The following is a 16986-nucleotide window of genomic DNA, read 5'->3' on the forward strand; positions in this document are numbered from 1 at the left end:
CCAACCCAACCCCTCAACACCCCCCACCCACCACCACCACACCCCTTTTTACCACAACCAGCACCACCCTGGGGTTCTCCATGCCCCCAAAATCCACCTTTCCTTTGCCCTACTAACTCCTCACGGGCACCACTGCCCGGACCCTCTGCAGGACTCGCCCCCGCAGCTCCTCATCCCTCACCAGCCACCAGCACAACGTGGGGTCCCGGGGCTCTGGGGGTTCATCCCGCTGGCTCCCCTGAGGGATGCTCAACACCACGTTAAAACACACCCCATCAGTGTCCCCAGAGTCCCCAGCTCGGTGCTGCAGCCCCAGCAGCCCCAGGGTTGTGGGATGGGGTTCCCAGGCCAGGCGGTCCCGCAGAAGGCGCAGAAGGGGCGAGCGCAGCCCGGAGCGCAGCTGGGATGGGGATGTGCCACAGGCCACCACGGGCAGGTGAAGGGTGCCAGAGGTGGCCAGCAGCAGCCACAGGTGGCCCGAGGAGTTGGAAAAGGGGAGAAGGAGGCGCAGGCAGAGCGGGGAGCAGGGTAACTCCCGTGGCAGAGTTGGGGGGTGAGGGGGGCTCTGGCGGTAGTGGGAGGCGAGGTCCAGCAAGGGGAGGATGTCCAGAGAGCGAAGGGGCAGAGAACGGGGGTCCCCGGGCCACCAGGTGGCTTGGAGGGACTCGGTGTCAGCCTGCTCCAGGGTCTTCAGGGTCCCACCTGTGAGCACACACAAAACCCCATTTATTTTCCTCCAAACACCCCCAAAACCCCCCTCCCCATTTTCCCCAAAAACCCCATTCTATATTTTCCCCAAACCCCACCCCCCATTTCCCCCAAACTCCACTCCCCATTTCCCCCCAAATCCCCCAAAACTCCACTCCCCTTTTGGGGGGGACAGTGGGACACCGGGAAGGGGCTGGGGAGGGCATTGAGACCCACGAGGTGGGGCTGAGAGGGGACACTGGTGGCCCTGTATGGGGTTTTGGGGTGGTGGTGGCATCAGGGGACAGGGATGTCCTGGCACAAAGATGCTGAAATCCATCATGGGAGTTTGCAGGGGACAGCAGTGACCTGGTACAAAAGGTGGCAGGGGACACTGGAGCCTGGGCACAGGGGTGGGTGGGGACACTGATACCCACCATGGGGGTAGCAGGGGACAGGGACACCCATCATGGGGCTGGCAGGGGACAAGGGCACACATCATGGAGGTGCCACTTCCCAGCCCAGGGCTGGCAGGGGACAGGGATCCTCATCACGGGACCAGCTGGGGACAGGGACACCCACCCCAGGACTGGCAGGGGACACAGATCCCCATCCCAGAGCTGGCAGGGGACAGGGACACCCATCATGGAACTGTCAAGGGACAGGGACACCCATCACAGGAGTGACAGGGGACACAGATCCCCACCCCAGGGCTGACAGGGGACAGGGACACCCATCATGGAACTGTCAGGGGACAGGGACACCCATCATGGAACTGTCAGGGAACAAGGACACCCATCCCCAGAGCTGACAGGGGACAAGGATCCCCCTCCCAGGGGTGACAGGGGACAGGGACTCCCATCATGGAACTGGCAGGGGACACAGATCCCCACCCCAGAGCTGACAGGGGACCAGGGACACCCATCATGGAACTGGCAGGGGACACAGATCCCCACCCCAGAGCTGACAGGGGACAGGGACACCCATCACAGGGGTGACAGGGGACAGGGACACCCATCCCAGGCCCAGCTGGGGCCGCTCCCCCCGTGCCCCCCCGTGCCCCCCGTGCCCCCCAGGACACAAACCCGTGGCCCGCGCCAGGAAGGCGAAGCGGATCCAGGCCGGGCCGCGCTCCTCCAGCGCCAGCAGCGTCAGGGGCTCGCAGTCCAGCCCCGACTCCTCCCGGACCTCCCTCCGCAGCGCGGCCGCGATGCCCTCGCCGGGCTCCATCCGGCCCGCGGGCAGGTACCAGCGGCCCCGGCACTCGGGCTTGGCCTCCTGCACCAGCAGCACCGAGCCCTGCGGGGAGGGCGGGGAGCGGGCTGCGATGGGGGGAATGGGGGATAACGGGTGGATGGGCTGGGGGGACTGGGGAGAAAGGGCTGGACTGGGGGGAAGGGGGGAAAAGGGTGCCTGGAATGGGGGGAAATGGGTGGCTGGACTGGGGGTACTGGGGGAAAAGATGGCTGGACTGGAAGATACTGGGGGATAAGGGGTGGCTGAACTGGGGGGACTGGGGGAAAGGGATGGCTGGACTGGGAGTATTGGGGGATAAGGGGTGGCTGGACTGGAGGTACTGGGGGAAAGGAGTGGCTGGACTGGGGGTACTGGGGGGAAAGGGTGCCTGGACTGGGGGGAAAAGGGTACCTGGACTGGGAGTATTGGGGAAAAGGGCTGGCTGGACTGGGAGGTACTGGGGGAAAAAGGTGCCTGGACTGGGGAGTATTGGGGTTGCTGGACTAGAAGATACTGGAGAGAAAGGGCTGGCTGGAATGGGGGTACTGGGGGGAAAGGGTGGTTGGACTGGGAGTATTGGGTGGAAGGGGTGGCTGGACTTGAGGGTTCTAGGGTGACTGGACTGGAAGATACTGGGGAGAAAGGGCTGTCTGGACTGGGGGGCACTGAAGGGAAAGGGGTGGCTGGACTGGGGAGCACTGGGGGAATGGACTGGGGGGCACTGGGAGAATGACCTGGCTGGACTGGGAGGCATTAGGGGGGAATGGACAGGGGGGACACTGGGATGGGGGGCAGCCTCACCTCCTGGTTGAAGAGCACGGCCAGCACCACGTAGCAAACATTCCTGCCCAGGCGGACGGGCCCGGGGGGCTCGGGGGACCCCTCCAGAGCCATCCCCACATCCCAAGCTCCTCCATCCAGCACCGCCTCCAGCTCCGCCACCGGCGCGTCCCCCATGGGCCCGGCGGGTCCCCCCGCAGCTGCGGACGGACAGACGGACGGGAACGGGGCCAGCTCAGGGCGTGGCGGGGTTTTGGGGCGCCGACGGGACCCCCCAAATGTGCAAACGGGGGGACAAAGAGCCGCCACGCCGGGGGGGCTCCAGGGGATGGTGATGGGGGGGGTCTGGAGATTGTGGGGCGCACGGGGAGGGGCTCCCAGGGGTGCCAGAGGAGGGGAAGGGTCTGCTGGACTGGGGGATGTGTAGAGGGGTGTAAATGGGGAGGGGTCTGCTGGGCTGGGGGGGCACCGAGCCAGGGAAAAGCTCAGTGGCTTTAGCAATGCACGGAGGGGGGCAAAAGGGGAAGGGTCTGCTGGACTGAGGGGGGGAGTAGGGGAAGGGGAAGGGGTCTCTAGGCCTGGGCAGCCGCGGGGGGCTGCGGTAGGACAGGGGCTGGCCGGACTGCGGCACGCACGGGGGGGCGCAGGAAGGGAAGGGCTGGCTGGACTGAGGGGGGCACAGAGGGAACAGCTGGCAGGATTTGGGGAGCCCAGGGGGGCTGCGGTACGAGAAGGGCTGGCTGGACTGCAGGACACACGGGAAGGGGAAGGATGTGAAGGGTTGGCTGGACTGGAGGAAACTGGGGGGAAAAGGTTGGCCAGACTGGAGGAAACTGGGAGGAAATGGGTAGCTGGACTGGTGGTTACTGGGAGGAAAAGGTTGGCTGGACTGGAAGGTACTGGGGGGAAATGGGTAGCTGGACTGGTGGTTACTGGGAGGAAAAGGCTGGCCAGACTGGAAGATACTGGGAGGAAAAGGTTGGCTGGACTGGAAGATACTGGGGGGAAATGGGTAGCTGGACTGGTGGTTACTGGGAGGAAAAATCTGGCCGGACTGGAAGATACTGGGAGGAAAAGGCTGGCCAGACTGGGGGGCACTGGGAGGGTAGGGCCGGCTGGACTGGGGGATGCCCGGGCTGGGGTAGAAGAGCTCGCCGGGCTGGGGGGTCCCGGGGGGGCTGGAGCTGGGGGGGGATTGGGGGTCCCAGCACGGGAAGGGCTGCAGGGCGCCCCGGGGGAGGGGCTGCCCCCGCTTTGGGGGGCACTGGGCAAGGCAGGGGGAGAGCTGGGCTGCAGGGCCGGGGGCTTGGGGGGCTACAGGGGCTTTGGGGACGGTTTGGGGGGCTACAGGGTGCAATTAAGGGAGGGTTTGGGGGGCTGTGATGAGAGTTTGCGGGGGCTACAGGGTGAAATTATGGGAGGGTTTGGGGGGCTGTAATAAAGTTTTGGGGGGCCACAGTAAGGGAAGGGTTTGGGGGCTACAGGGGAAGAGTTTAGGGGGGCTACAGGGTGAAATTATGGGAGAGCTTTAGGGGGCTGTAATGAGGGTTTGGGGGAGTGCAGTACAGGGAGGGGTTGGGGGGGGGCTAAAAGGTGCGGGAAGAAAATGGGTTGGGGGGCTGCAATAAAGGTCTGGGGGCTGCAGTAAAGGAAGGGTTTGGGGGCTACAGGGTGAAATTAAGGGAGGGTTTGGGGGGCTGTAATGTGGGTTTGGGGGTGCAGTACAGGGAGGGCTTGGAGGGATACAGGGAGGGTTTGGGGGGGGCTAAAAGGTGCAGGAAGAAAATGAGTTGGGGGGCTGTAATAAAGGTTTGGGGGGCCGCAGTAAAGGAATGATTTGGGGGCTACAGGGGGAGGGTTTGGGGGGGCTACAGGGTGAAATTAAGGGAGGGCTTGGGGGGGCTGCAGTGAGGATTTGGGGAGTTGTAATAAGGGTTTGGGGGGGCTCAAGGGAGGCTGCAATAAAGATTTTTGGGGGGTCAGCAATGGGGGCACGGCTTGGGGGGGGCTGCAGCAATAAAAATCGGGGGGGGGGCTGCACTAAGGACGGGTGGGATGCAGAAAAGCCTGGGGGGGCTGCAAGAAGCATCAGGAAGATGCAGGAAGGATGGAAGGGTGGGGAGGGGGCTGCAAGAAGCGTCAGATGGATGCAATAAGGGTCGGGGGGCTGCAGAAAGGGTCAGGGGGCTGCAGGAAGGATCACGGGGCTGCAGAAAGGGTCAGGGGGCTGCAGAAAGGATCAGGGGGCTGCAGAAAGGGTCGGGGGACTGCAGAAAGGATCAGGGGGCTGCAGAAAGGGTCGGGGGGCTGCAGAGAAGCTCGGGGGGCTGCAGAAAGGATCAGACGGATGCAATAAGGGTCGAGGGGCTGCAGAAAGGGTCAGGGGGCTGCAGAGAAGCTCGGGGGGCTGCGGTGAAGCTCGGGGGGGGGCAGCAGGAGCGGGGCGGGTTTTGGGGGGTCTCCGGGAGCGCTCCGGGACCCCCCCGGCTCCCCCCGCCCCGCGCATGCGCCGTGCACTCACCGCGCCGGGGGCTCCGCCGCGCCGGCCCCGCCCCCTTGCCCGCCGCCTATTGGTCATCCGGCCAGCGCAGCTCGCCGCTGATTGGTTAGTGAGGGTGGCACTCATATCGGGCGGGACTTGGCCTTAAAGGAGCCGCAGGGGGAGTGTGGCGCAGAGTTAATTAGGCGGGGTTAATTAGACGGTGTTGATTCCGCGGGGGTCGTCGCGTGGTGCCCCATCGGCTCCTGTTCACGGCGCGGTGCGCATTGCACAGCGCCCTTTGCGCGGTGCTCATTGCCCAGTGTTAATAATCGCCCAATGCCCATTGCCCGGTGTTAATTAATTATCCTGTGCTAATTGTCCTGTTTTCCTACATCGGACAGGATGGAACAGCACCCTGGGTCCCCCAACCTCTGGGCAGCGCCATCCAGCTGTTCCCAGCTGTGCGTGGGGCTGAGCCCGGGCAAAACTCATCACAGCAGTGACACGGGTGGGTGGGACTGTGCCACACTGCCGGGCCCGGCTGGGCCACCCCATCCCACCCCAGCCCAGCCCGGGACACCGGAGCACCCCTGACCCCGTGGGGTGGATGGGAGACCATCCCTGACCATGATGGGATGAAGGGAAATGACCCCTGACCCCAATGGGATGGAGGGGAGATGCTGGTGATGACTCCAGAGCATCCTTGACCACAAGTGGATGGAGAAGGATGAAGGGAAACCATCTCTGACCCTTATGAGATGGAAAAGGATGAAGAGAAATGACCCCTGACCCTTAGGAGGTGGAGGGGGGATAAAGGGAGACCACCCCTGGCCCCAGTGGGATGGAGGGGGGATGCTGGTGATGCCTCCAGAGCATCCTTGACCATGATGGAATGGAAGAGGGATAAAGGGAGACCCTGAGCACGATGCTGGTGGTGCCACTGGACCATCCCTGACCCCAAAGGGATGGAAAGGGATAAAGGGACACCATCCCTGACCCCAAAGGGTTGGAGGGGGGATGAAGGGAAATGACTCCTGACCCTTAGGAGATGAAGGGACACCATCCCTGACCCCGATGGGATGGAACGAAGAATGGAACGAAAGGAAGGGAGACCCTGAGCACGATGCTGGTGGTGCCACTGGAGTGTCCCTGACCCCAAATAGATGGAGAAGGACGAAGGGAAACCATCCCTGACCCCAATGGGATGGAGAAGGATGAAGGGAGACCATCCCTGACCCAAAAGGGATGAAGAGGGGATAAAGGGAGACCATCCCTGACTCCAAATAGATGGAGAAGGATAAAGGGAGACCATCCCTGACCCCAATGGGATGGAGAGCAGATACAAAAGGAGACACCAAGCTGGTGCTGGTGCTGCCGGCGGCCCCGGCACGCTCTGGACACTTTATTCCTCCTGCCCCGAGCACCCCCGGGAGCTCTGGGAGCAAAGCCCCGAGCAGAAGGCGCGGGGTCCCGGCTCCCCGCGGTGTGACTGTGACCATGGCCGAGGCTCCCTCTGTCCTCCATCCCGCCGTGGCCTCACTTGCAGCCCTGCAGGACCTCCAGGGCATCCCGCACAGCAGCGAAAATCATCCCATCCAGCTGTCAGGGCACAAAGAGGGGGCTCAGAACCGCTCAGACCCCCCCGACACCCCCCAAATCCCCCCCCAGAACACCCACCTGGGCTCGGAGCTGCCGTGGGGTCCTGGCAGGGTCAGAGCTGAGGTCCCTGAGGTGGAGGGCGCTCTCTGGGGACAGGAATTGCTGCTCCACGCTGATGGTGCCGCTCAGGCTCTGCACCTGTGGAGGCGCATCGTGCCTCAGTTTCCCCAAAGCGAGGGGGGAGGTTGGCGGTGCCTCAGTTTCCCCAAAGTGGGGGGGGAGATTGGCCGTGCCTCAGTTTCCCCAAGGTGGGGGGGGAGATTGGCCATGCCTCAGTTTCCCCAAAGCGAGGGGGGAGGTTGGCCGTGCCTCAGTTTCCCCAAAGCAGGGGCGGGGGGGGAGGTTGGCCGTGCCTCAGTTTCCCCAAAGCAGGGGCGGGGGGGGAGGTTGGCCGTGCCTCAGTTTCCCCGGGGTGGGGGGGGGGAAGTTGGCCGTGCCTCAGTTTCCCCAAGACGGGGGGGAGGTTGGCCGTGCCTCAGTTTCCCCAAAGCAAGGGGGAGGTTGGCCGTGCCTCAGTTTCCCCAAGGTGGGGGGGGGGAGGTTGGCCGTGCCTCAGTTTCCCCAAGGTGGGGGGGGGGAGGTTGGCCGTGCCTCAGTTTCCCCAAGGTGGGGGGGGGGAGGTTGGCCGTGCCTCAGTTTCCCCAAGGCAGGGGGGGAGGTCAGCCGTGCCTCAGTTTCCCCGGGATAGGAGGGAATTGTCACAGCCTCTCTCGGGGAGCGATTCAAGGCCACTTTACCTGGTGGGGAGCCCCGGCGGGGACCAGCACGGCGTCCCCCGGGAGCTGCAGGAGGCTCCAGGCGCTCACCCCGCACTCCTCCCGCAGCCGCCGCCGCAGGCCGGGGTCCAGGTAGCGCCCAGGGGGGTCCTGCCCCGGCTCCTCGGATACCTGTGGGGTGTCAGGGGTGAGCAGAACCGGGGGCTGAACCAGGGCTGGGGGTGATGGTGGTGATGGCACAAACCTTCTGTAGAAAATTCTGGATTTTCCCCGAATCCTCAGCACGGAAAATGTGCCACAGAGCCCCGGCCTGGCCGCCAACCCTGAGCCGCTCCCGCAGAGCCGCGTCCAGCTCATCCATTTCCCCCGGCAGGAGCAGCTCTGGGGGTACAGAGGGGTCAGGGGGACGCTGGGGAAGGGTCAGGGATGGGGGACCCCCCACTCTGCCCCCCGTACCCCGCGGGGCCGGCGCCGCGTGGGCCAGGACGGTGATGGAGTCGGCCAATTCCACCGTCAGGGGTTTGGTCCCCAAGTTCCGCTCCTGGGGACGGACACCTGGGGGAGGGATTGGGGAGGGGGTGAGAGTCGGGGATCAGAGTGAGGGGGGAGTTTGGGTGACCCCCAAAGACCAGATCCCCAAATCCCTGAATCCATGAATACCTGAATCCCCAAATCCCTGGATCCTTGGATCTATGAATCCCCAAATCCATGAATCCCCAAAACCTTGAATCTCTGGATCCCCAAATCTCTGAATCCCTGGATCCATGAATCCCTGAATCCCCAGATTCCCCAGATCCCCCAGATCCCTGGATCCATGAATCCCTGGATCCTTGAATCTATTAATCCCTGGATCCCCACATCCCTGAATCCCTTGATCCCTGAACCCCTGGATTCATGAATCCCTGAATCCCTGGATCTCCAGATTCCCTAGATCCCTGAACCCCTAGATCCCTGAATACCTGAATACCTGAATCCCTGGATCCCTGAATCCCCGAATCCCAAAATCACAAAATCCCCAATCCCAAACACAAACCCCAGTACCGCACTCACCATAAGCCACCCGTAGGCGCGGGGGGCTCAGCCAGCCCCGGCCCCGCTGGCCCCGCAGGTGGGTGGCCAAATTGAGGCGGCCGCTGGCCCCGCAGTACTCGGGCAGGGGGAGGCTGGCCTGCAGGTTGGTGGCCCTGTGGCACAGGGGGGTGTGTGGTGACACTCAGGATCTCCCCAGACCCCTCTGAGCCCCTGGTGGTGGCACTCAGCCGGCGTGGGGAGGGGACAGGGGGGTGATGGTGTCACCTACCGGCTCAGCTCCGTGTCCCCAAAGCCGCTCTCCAGCACCAGCAGGTCCCCGCTGCTCTGTTCCCGCTGCGGGGATGCTGCGGGAGGGAGCCCAGGGTGTCACAGCAGGGCTCACCCCAAAACCACACCGGAGACCCCACAGATTCCCCATCCCCTCACCTGTGCTGGCGGCAAAGCCACCCCAAAATTGCCGGCTGCTCATCCGGACTCGGCTCCGCTGTGCCCGCAAATTCACCACCTCCACCTCCTCCTCCTCCTCCTCTTCCTCCCCCGAGGGCTGGAAGGATTCGGGCGCCCAGAGCCGCCCCTCCAGCCTCTTGTGCAGCCCCGAAACCAGCACGGGCTGCGGGGAAAAGCCGGGGCTCAGTGGGGTCGGGGAAAAGCCGGGGGTCACCCCATACCCAGGGCCGGGGTCGGGGGAGCTGGGAGGGGGTTCCCGGGTGTCACCCCATACCCAGGGCCGGGGAAAAGCCGGGGGGTTCCCCGGTGTCACCCCATACCCAGGGTTGGGGTTGGGGGAGCTGGGGGGGATTCCCCAGTGTGACCCCATACCCAGGGCGGGGGTCGGGGAGAACCCAGGGGGTCACCCCATACCCAGGGCTGGGGTCAGGGAGAAGCCAGGGGGTTCCCGGTGTCACCCCACACCCAGGGCCGGGGGAGCTGGGGGGTTCCCGGGTGTCACCCCACACCCAGGGCTGGGGTCGGGGAAAAGCCGAGGGGTTCCCGGGTGTCACCCCACACCCAGGGCCGGGGCCGGGGGTCTCACCTGGCCCAGCCTCCAGTGCTCCTGGAAGAGTCTGTAGTTGCTGGCGTGGCCCGGGTCGTGCAGCCAGAGCAGCCCGCTGGGGGTCAGGGTGCAGTGGGACCCAGGGGGGTCTGGGGAGCCGGGGGGGCTCAGCTCGGGCCCCGCCTGCCGCTCCTGGATCTTCCTCTCCACCACCCGGGCGATGATGCTGTCCAGGATGCTGGTCAGGCGGTTGTCCTGGGGACGGGGGGGACACGGAATTGAGGGAGGCCCTCAGCCCATGGTGACCCTTCCTCAGCCCCACCTGAGCGGGGTGGGCAGGAGGGGACAGAGTGGTGGACAGCAGGGGACAAGGTGGGCAGCAGGGGACACAGGGGTGGGCACCAGGGGATGGGGTGGGCAAGAGGGGACAGGGTGGGGAGCAGGGGACAGGGTGGGCAGCAAGGGCAGAGTAGGCTGCAGGGGACAGGATGGGCAGGAGGGGACAGGGTGGGCAGGAGGGGATGGGGTGAACAGCAGAGGACAGGTGGACAACAGGGGACAGGGTGGACAACAGGGGACACAGGGGTGGGTGGGGGCCAAGGTGGGCAGCAGGGGACACAGGGGTGGGCAGGGGATGGGGTGGGCAGGAGGGGACAAAGGGGTTTGGCAAGGGACAGCGTGGTCACAGGGGACACTGTGGGCAGCAGGGGACACAGGGTGGACAGCAGGGAACAGGGTGGGCAGCAGGGGAAGGGATGGGCAGCAGGGGACAAAGTGGGCAGCAGGGGACAGAGTGGGCAGCAGGGGACACAGGGTGGACAGCAGGGGACGAGGAGGGCACAGGAGACACAGGGTGGACAACAGGGGACACAGAATGGACAGCAAAGGACACAGTGTGGACAGCAGGGGACACAGGGGTGGGCAGCAGGGACAGGGTGAGCAGCAGAGGACACAGGATGGGCTGCAGGGGATGGGGTGGACAGGAGGGTACAGGGTGGATAGCAGGGAACACAAGGTGGACAGCAGGGCACACAGGACGGACAACAGGGGACACTGTGGACAGCAGTGGCCAGGGTGACCCGGTGACCTCAGGACTCACACTGGGCAATGCAGGCGCCACGGGGGCGAAGGCCATGCGCACCCCGTCCTGCCCCAGGCACAGTTTCACGGCGGTGGAGGCCAGCAGGTCACACAGGGTGCTGGTGGTCTGCACTGCCCCTCCCCGCGCCGGGGGCTGCCCAGGGGACGGCGGCCCCTCCTCGGGGCTCTCTGCTCGGGGAGGGGGGAGAGAACACGGTCAGGGTTCCCCACGCCGCCCTCTGGGTGTCACCCCTTAACCAGCGCCCCAAAACGAGGGGAGGGGGTGCAGCATCCCTGACCCCCCCGGAGCGGGGGGGTCGCAGCCGGCCCTACCTTCCTTGATGGGCCGGGTGGGCTCGGCTGGGCCGTGGCTGCGGGGGGGCCCCGGCGGCTCCTGCAACAGCCCGGATCAGGTCGGGATCCAGGCGGGAGCCACATCCCGCCCCCCAGACACCCCCCAGACACCCCCAGACACCCCCTTTTCCATCCACAGCCCGGCCCCAGCCCGTACCTGCCTGCCCGGGGGCTCGGCCGGGCTCCCCTCCCTGCAGGGACAGTGAGACTCGATGCCAAATTTGTCCCTGAGCTCGTGCAGGAGCTTCCAGAGCCGGGTCAGGACTGGGGACAGACGGGGACAGATGGGGACAGGGGTGTCACCCCCTCAGCAGCAGCCAAAGGGGGGTTCTGGGGCTGGGGGACACACTCACCACAGGTGGGGACGAACTGAGTGGGGACCAGGGGTGACACGGGGTGGTCCCGCCCGGGGGGACACTCGGGTGGCATCTCTGTGTCAGAGAGAGGGTGAGTTTGTCCCCACCGAGCCCCCCATGGCTGTCACCCCTGTGCCACCCCTCCTGTCCCCATACCGGGCCTGCCGTCCCCCCTCCTGCTGCGGTGGCAGTCGGGGCACAGCTGGAAGCCACATCTGGCGCAGCTCCAGTGGGAGTTGAAGAAGCCACGCTGGCAGGAATCGCAGAGCCGGGGAGCTCCTTCCCCTCGCCTCCAGCCCGTCACCCCTGCGGGAAACACAACCTCAGCCACCTCTGCGTGTCCCCAGTGTCCCCAGTGTCACCCCCACCATGGTCCCTGCTTACCCTCAGGCCCACCAGGGGCTCCTGTCCATGTGTCCCTGTCCCTGAGGACGGCGGCGCAGAAAGGATCCCCCAGGACCCCCAGCAGGTATTTGGCCAGGCAGAGGCTGCTCCCCACATTCCTGGCCCCCAAATTCCTGCCCCCCGGATCAGGGCTGGCCACTTCCCCCTGGGCCTCCCCCAGGCTGCAGAGGCCATCGACTCTCAGCTCCCCGTTGTCACCCAGGGTGAACCTGCAGGGAGAGAGGGGACAAAACAATGAGGGTGCTCAAAATGGGGTGATGAGACAAGAGGTGGAAATTTGGGGTGGTGGGAGAGGTTGCTGGAAAGGGGCAGGATGATCAAAAGTGGGGTGAGGGGGTTCTTTAAAGTGGAGTGAGAGGAGAGGATGGTCCAAAACAGGGTGAAAGGAGAGGAGTGTGAAGTGGGGTGACAGGATGTCCCAAAGAGGGGTGACAAGAAGGGAAGCTCCAAATTGGGGTGAAGGGAGGGGATGCTCTGAAGAGGAGACACTCAGGAGTGGGGAAATACTCAGGAGTGGGGAAATACAGGCAGGAAATACTCTGCAATGGGTTGGCAGGAGGGGACATTCCAAAGCGAGGTGATAAAGATAAAAATAAAAATAAAAATAAAAATAAAAATAAAAATATTCCAAAGAAGAGGATGCTCCACTGCCCACCCCTGACACCTCCTGCCAAGCTCACCTGCGGAAATTCATCATCCTGCAGCTGCTCTCGGGGGGCTCCTCCTCCTCATCCTCCTCCTGTCCCTGGGGGTCCCCCGTGGCGCGGGGGGCACAGGCCCAGCAGCGGGGGATTCCGGGGGGCAGCGCCGTGCAGGGCAGGCTCTGCAGGCACCGAGGCTCTGGGGACACGGGAAATGCTTGGGGACACTTGGGGACACTGTGGAGCCCCATCTACAGCAGCTGGGGAGGGGCTGGAAGTGTCACCATCCCCAGGTGGGAGCAACCTGGGAACTGGAAGTGTCTACAGCCCAAGCTGGAGTAACCTGGGGTGGTGGCAGGTGTCCCTGGCAGTGGTGAGGGGTTGGGATTGATGGGTTTTAATGTTTTTTTTCCAACCCCAAACCGTGCCGGGATTGTGGCATCCCATGACTGGCACGTTGTGGCGGGGGCTGGAAACTGGGCCACAAGGTAGGGCTGGAAATTAGGGCTGGGAGTGCTCAGAGGTCACGGCTGGGGGTGGAAACACCTCCCTGAGATGAGGAGTCACTGAGCTCAACCCCCAGGAATCCCACCCGAGGGGTGGTCCCCCCAAAAAGGGACATTTCCATCCTGGGGGTCGCTGTCAGAGACCCCAAAAGGGACATTTCCATCCTGGGGGTCATTGCCAGAGACCCCAAAAGGGACATTTCCATCCTGGGGGTCGCTGTCAGAGCCCCTAAAAGGGACATTTCCATCCTGGGGGTCATTGCCAGAGCCCCTAAAAGGGACATTTCCATCCTGGGGGTCATTGCCAGAGCCCCCAAAAGGGACATTTCCATCCTGGGGGTCATTGCCAGAGACCCCAAAAGGGACATTTCCATCCTGGGGGTCGCTGTCAGAGACCCCAAAAGGGACATTTCCATCCTGGGGATTGGTGCCAGAACCCCCCAAAAAGGGACATTTCCATCATGGGGGTCGCTGCCAAAAACCCCCAAAAGGGACATTTCCATCCTGGGGGTCATTGCCAGAGACCCCAAAAGGAAAAACCAGGAAAAAACCACCCCAGAGCAGCAGGTCCCGCTGCCCACGCCTGTTCCCAGCTGGGGAACCGGGATGTGAAATTCCCTCGGGATTGGGAACATCCCCGCCCTGTCCCCGCTGAGCATCCTGAGCATCCTCACCTCCTTCTCCCATCTCCATCCTCCTCTCCTCGGGCTCCTCCTCGCCATTCCCCGGGCACTCCGTGGCTTTGATGCCCCTTTTGGCCGCCCCAGCTCCTTCTCCAGCCGCTCTGGGACTCTCGGCGGGGCCGTGGGGGCGTTTGGCCGAGCGTTTTCCCTCCCCGGGGGTCTCAGGACCCCCATCCCGCCGGGAAACTTTAGAGCGAGGCAGCGATTGCTCCGAATGCCGAGTCAGCCACGTTTTCTTCAGCTTGGTGTGGTTGCTGGGGGGGCACTGGAAAGACCCCCCGGCCGTGGCCAGGGTGGGCTCGAAGGGGGTGCACCCATCGCACCCCGGGGTGGGGCACAGACAGGCCGGGGGGGGCTCTGGTTTGGGGAGAGGCGGTGGGTAATGCAGGGCTGAGGGGTTGGGCGAGCCGGGCTGGGTGTTTTGGTAGCCCAGATTCTCATCTTTAGGCTCTGAGGGCCGGCCAGGCCCCGTGTTTATAGAAAAATCCGCTCCATGGGGCTGTGAGCCCACCCAGGACCCCCCAGAGTCCCCCGAGTTGGGCTGCAGGAGGAACAGAGAGCGGGCGGTGCTGGAGGGAGGAGTGCGGGGATGGGGAGGGGGCCCCGCCGAGCCGCCCCCCGCCCGGCCCGGCCCCCACGGGGCTCCCGGCAGCTCCGGCTCCCCCTCCCCGTCCCCGTCCTGCCCCCCCGGGCCCTTCCCCAGCAGCTGCGGCACCGCCTGGTTCTTGCTCGAGGGGCGGAACGCGGCTTCTTTCTTGGCGTAAAACTCCTGGAAAGGAGCAGAGGGGAGCGGTGTCACCCCAGGGGTGAGTGCCCGTCCCTCTCCTCTCACCCACATCCCAGCCAGGGGGCGATGGGAGAGCATTGCGTTCCCCCGTGCCTCAGTTTCCCCGCCCCATCGGAGGCTGGGCACCCGGCTTTGGGGTTTTGAGGCGATGGGAGAGCATTCCCTTATCCCGTGCCTCAGTTTCCCCGCCGCATCGCCGGGCTGGGCACCCGGTTTGGGGGTTTTGAGGCGATGGGAGAGCATTCCGTTCCCCCGTGCCTCAGTTTCCCCGCCCCATTGCCAGGCTGGACACCCTGTTTTGGGGTTTTGAGGCATTCCCTTATCCTGTGCCTCAGTTTCCCCGCCCCATTGCCGGGCTGGGCACCTGGTTTGGGGTTTTGAGGCGATGGGAGAGCATTCCGTTCCCCCGTGCCTCAGTTTCCCCGCCCCATCGGAGGCTGGGCACCCTGTTTTGGGTTTTTGAGGCATTCCGATCCCCCGTGCCTCAGTTTCCCCGCCCCATCGGAGGCTGGGCACCCGGCTTTGGGGTTTTGAGGCGATGGGAGAGCATTCCCTTATCCCGTGCCTCAGTTTCCCCGCCCCATCGCCAGGCTGGGCACCCTGTTTTGGGGTTTTGAGGCATTCCCTTATCCTGTGCCTCAGTTTCCTCGCCCCATTGCCGGGCTGGGCACCCTGTTTTGGGTTTTTGGGGTGCCCGTGTCCCCGCCGGCAGCGTGGGAAAGGAATGGGGAGGGCAGCGGGCCGGGCGCGCCCAGGGCTGGCAGCGCCGCCTCCCGCCGCCCCCGGGGGGCGCCTCCCGCCGCCGTGACTCAGCCCCGGGGGTGGCGGTGCTGCCATCACCCGCAGGGGACACCGGGGAAGGGCTCAGAGTCACCCCGGTGGCGCCGTGTCGCGGGGAGCTGTGCCCCATCCGGGTTTGGGGTCACCATCACCTTCCTCAAGGGATGGAGGAGCCGCTGTCACCTCCAGGAGACCCCCGAACATCCCCCTCGGAGCCTCCCCGAGTTTTGCCTACCTTGTTCCCCGAGCTGCAGCAATCCTCAAAGGGGGGCAGCGCCGCCTTACACCGGGCCGGGACCCCCATGTAGAGGGGCTGTGCCCAGGGCGGGGGGAAGGAGCCCAATCTCCAGTCCAGGGCTCCAAACCGCCCATCGCCCCCCGGGCCGGACCCCTCCTGCCCCACAGCCCCCCCATAGAACGGGGGCTCTGCCGGGGGCAGGAGGAAGGGGCTGTGCTTGGCCTCCAGGAGGAAAGGGCAGTGCCGGAAAGCCGGGGGGTCTCCGGCCGCCGAGCGGGGTTTGGCGGGGTGAGCGGTGTCCAGCCCCGCTATCGGCGGGGGATAGCGCTGGTACGAGTGGCTGTACAGCGCCAGAGGGGCCAGCACGGCCTCGGCCCAGCGCTGCCCCGGGTGGTCCTTGCAGGGCTCCCCCCAGCCCGCCTTGGGCTGCCCGTTGCGGGGGTGCAGCAGCGAGGGGAGCTCGGCTCCATCCTTGGGGTGACACGGCGGGGCCAGGGGGCAGGGACAGCCCAAACGACCCCCCGAGAGCTCCCGGATGGGTCCCAAACACCCCTGGGTGCCCCTCCAGGGACAGCCTTTCTCCAGGGCGTAGCTCAGCTCTGGGTAAGCCGGGAGTCCCAGCTGGGCGGCGGCGCTCCGGGGTAAAACCAGCGCGCTGTTCTCCGTCCCCCGGGGGTCCTGCGCCGCCTCCGCCGCTCTTCTCCACCGCCCAGGGCTCTCTCCCATCCCCGCGTCGCTGGCCATGCTGTTCTCGCTCTCATGTGGTGCTCAGGGCTGGGCCGGGCCGGCCGGATCCTGCGGGAGGGGAGAGGGATGTCAGTGGGGGAACAGCCCTCCTGCGGGGAAACTGAGGCACGGAGATGCTCCAAGTGTTTGCTGGGAAGTTCTGAGGGGAAACTGAGGCACTAAGTTTCCTCCTGCGGGGAAACTGAGGCACGGAGTTTCCTCCTGCGGGGAAACTGAGGCACGGAGATGCTCCAAGTGTTTTCTGGGAAGTGCTGCGGGGAAACTGAGGCACGGAGATGCCCCAAGTGTTTTCTGGGAGGTTCTGAGGGGAAACTGAGGCACGGAGATGCCCCAAGTGTTTTCTGGGAGGTGCTGCGGGGAAACTGAGGCACTGAGTTTCCTCCTGCGGGGAAACTGAGGCACGGAGATGCTCTAAGTGTTTTCTGGGAGGTTCCCTGGCACAGCGAGGGGGATCCCCGGCATGGGGACACACCACCCGGGCAGACACGGATATTGGGGCGTGTGTCCCCTGTCCTGTCCCATCCCCTTGTCCCACCCCGTCCTCTCTCTGGGCCCATCCCGGCGGGGCTGGGGCGCACCTCGGCGGTTCCTCCGCGCCCAGGCTGGCCCCGCGCCCGGCTCTGGCTCCCAGCGTGGGGAGGCCGTGCCCCGCACAGGTATTTGCCCTCCGGCCAGGGCTGGGCTGGGCTGCGCTTCCCAGGAGGGTTTCCAGAGAGGGGGAGCTCCCCGTTCTCAGGGCCCCCCTCCCAAATCCTGGGAGAAATGCCTGAGGGGGGGGATTTGTAGGATTAAACCTCCTCCAGGAGCCGGGCCACACGCAGAT

At 65.0% G+C, this 16986-nt stretch overlaps 2 protein-coding genes across 2 annotated transcripts; both read right to left on the bottom strand.

Moving 5' to 3' along the window:
• Positions 1-15: 15 nt before the first annotated feature.
• Positions 16-5240, bottom strand: NUDT18 (nudix hydrolase 18). The gene is made up of 4 exons (XM_083880384.1): positions 5225-5240; positions 2725-2903; positions 1773-1986; positions 16-702 (listed from the first exon to the last, which is right to left on the bottom strand). Exons 2-4 carry the CDS (start codon positions 2878-2880, stop codon positions 113-115), a joined length of 960 nt encoding a protein of 319 aa, XP_083736510.1. The 5' UTR covers positions 2881-2903; positions 5225-5240; the 3' UTR covers positions 16-112.
• Positions 5241-6721: 1481 nt separating this feature from the next.
• Positions 6722-16160, bottom strand: HR (HR lysine demethylase and nuclear receptor corepressor; the record flags this gene model as incomplete). Its single annotated transcript, XM_083880401.1, has 18 exons — positions 6722-6784; positions 6863-6982; positions 7582-7731; positions 7805-8115; positions 8611-8744; positions 8861-8936; positions 9019-9202; positions 9626-9841; positions 10686-10855; positions 11000-11060; positions 11178-11284; positions 11374-11451; positions 11533-11682; positions 11761-11990; positions 12462-12673; positions 12846-12898; positions 13603-14380; positions 15339-16160. 18 exons carry the CDS (start codon positions 16158-16160, stop codon positions 6722-6724), a joined length of 3915 nt encoding a protein of 1304 aa, XP_083736527.1.
• Positions 16161-16986: the final 826 nt, after the last annotated feature.

The sequence above is a fragment of the Zosterops lateralis genome (genome assembly GCF_965231275.1).
Source record: "Zosterops lateralis genome assembly, chromosome: 30".
Taxonomy (NCBI): Eukaryota; Metazoa; Chordata; class Aves; order Passeriformes; family Zosteropidae; genus Zosterops; species Zosterops lateralis.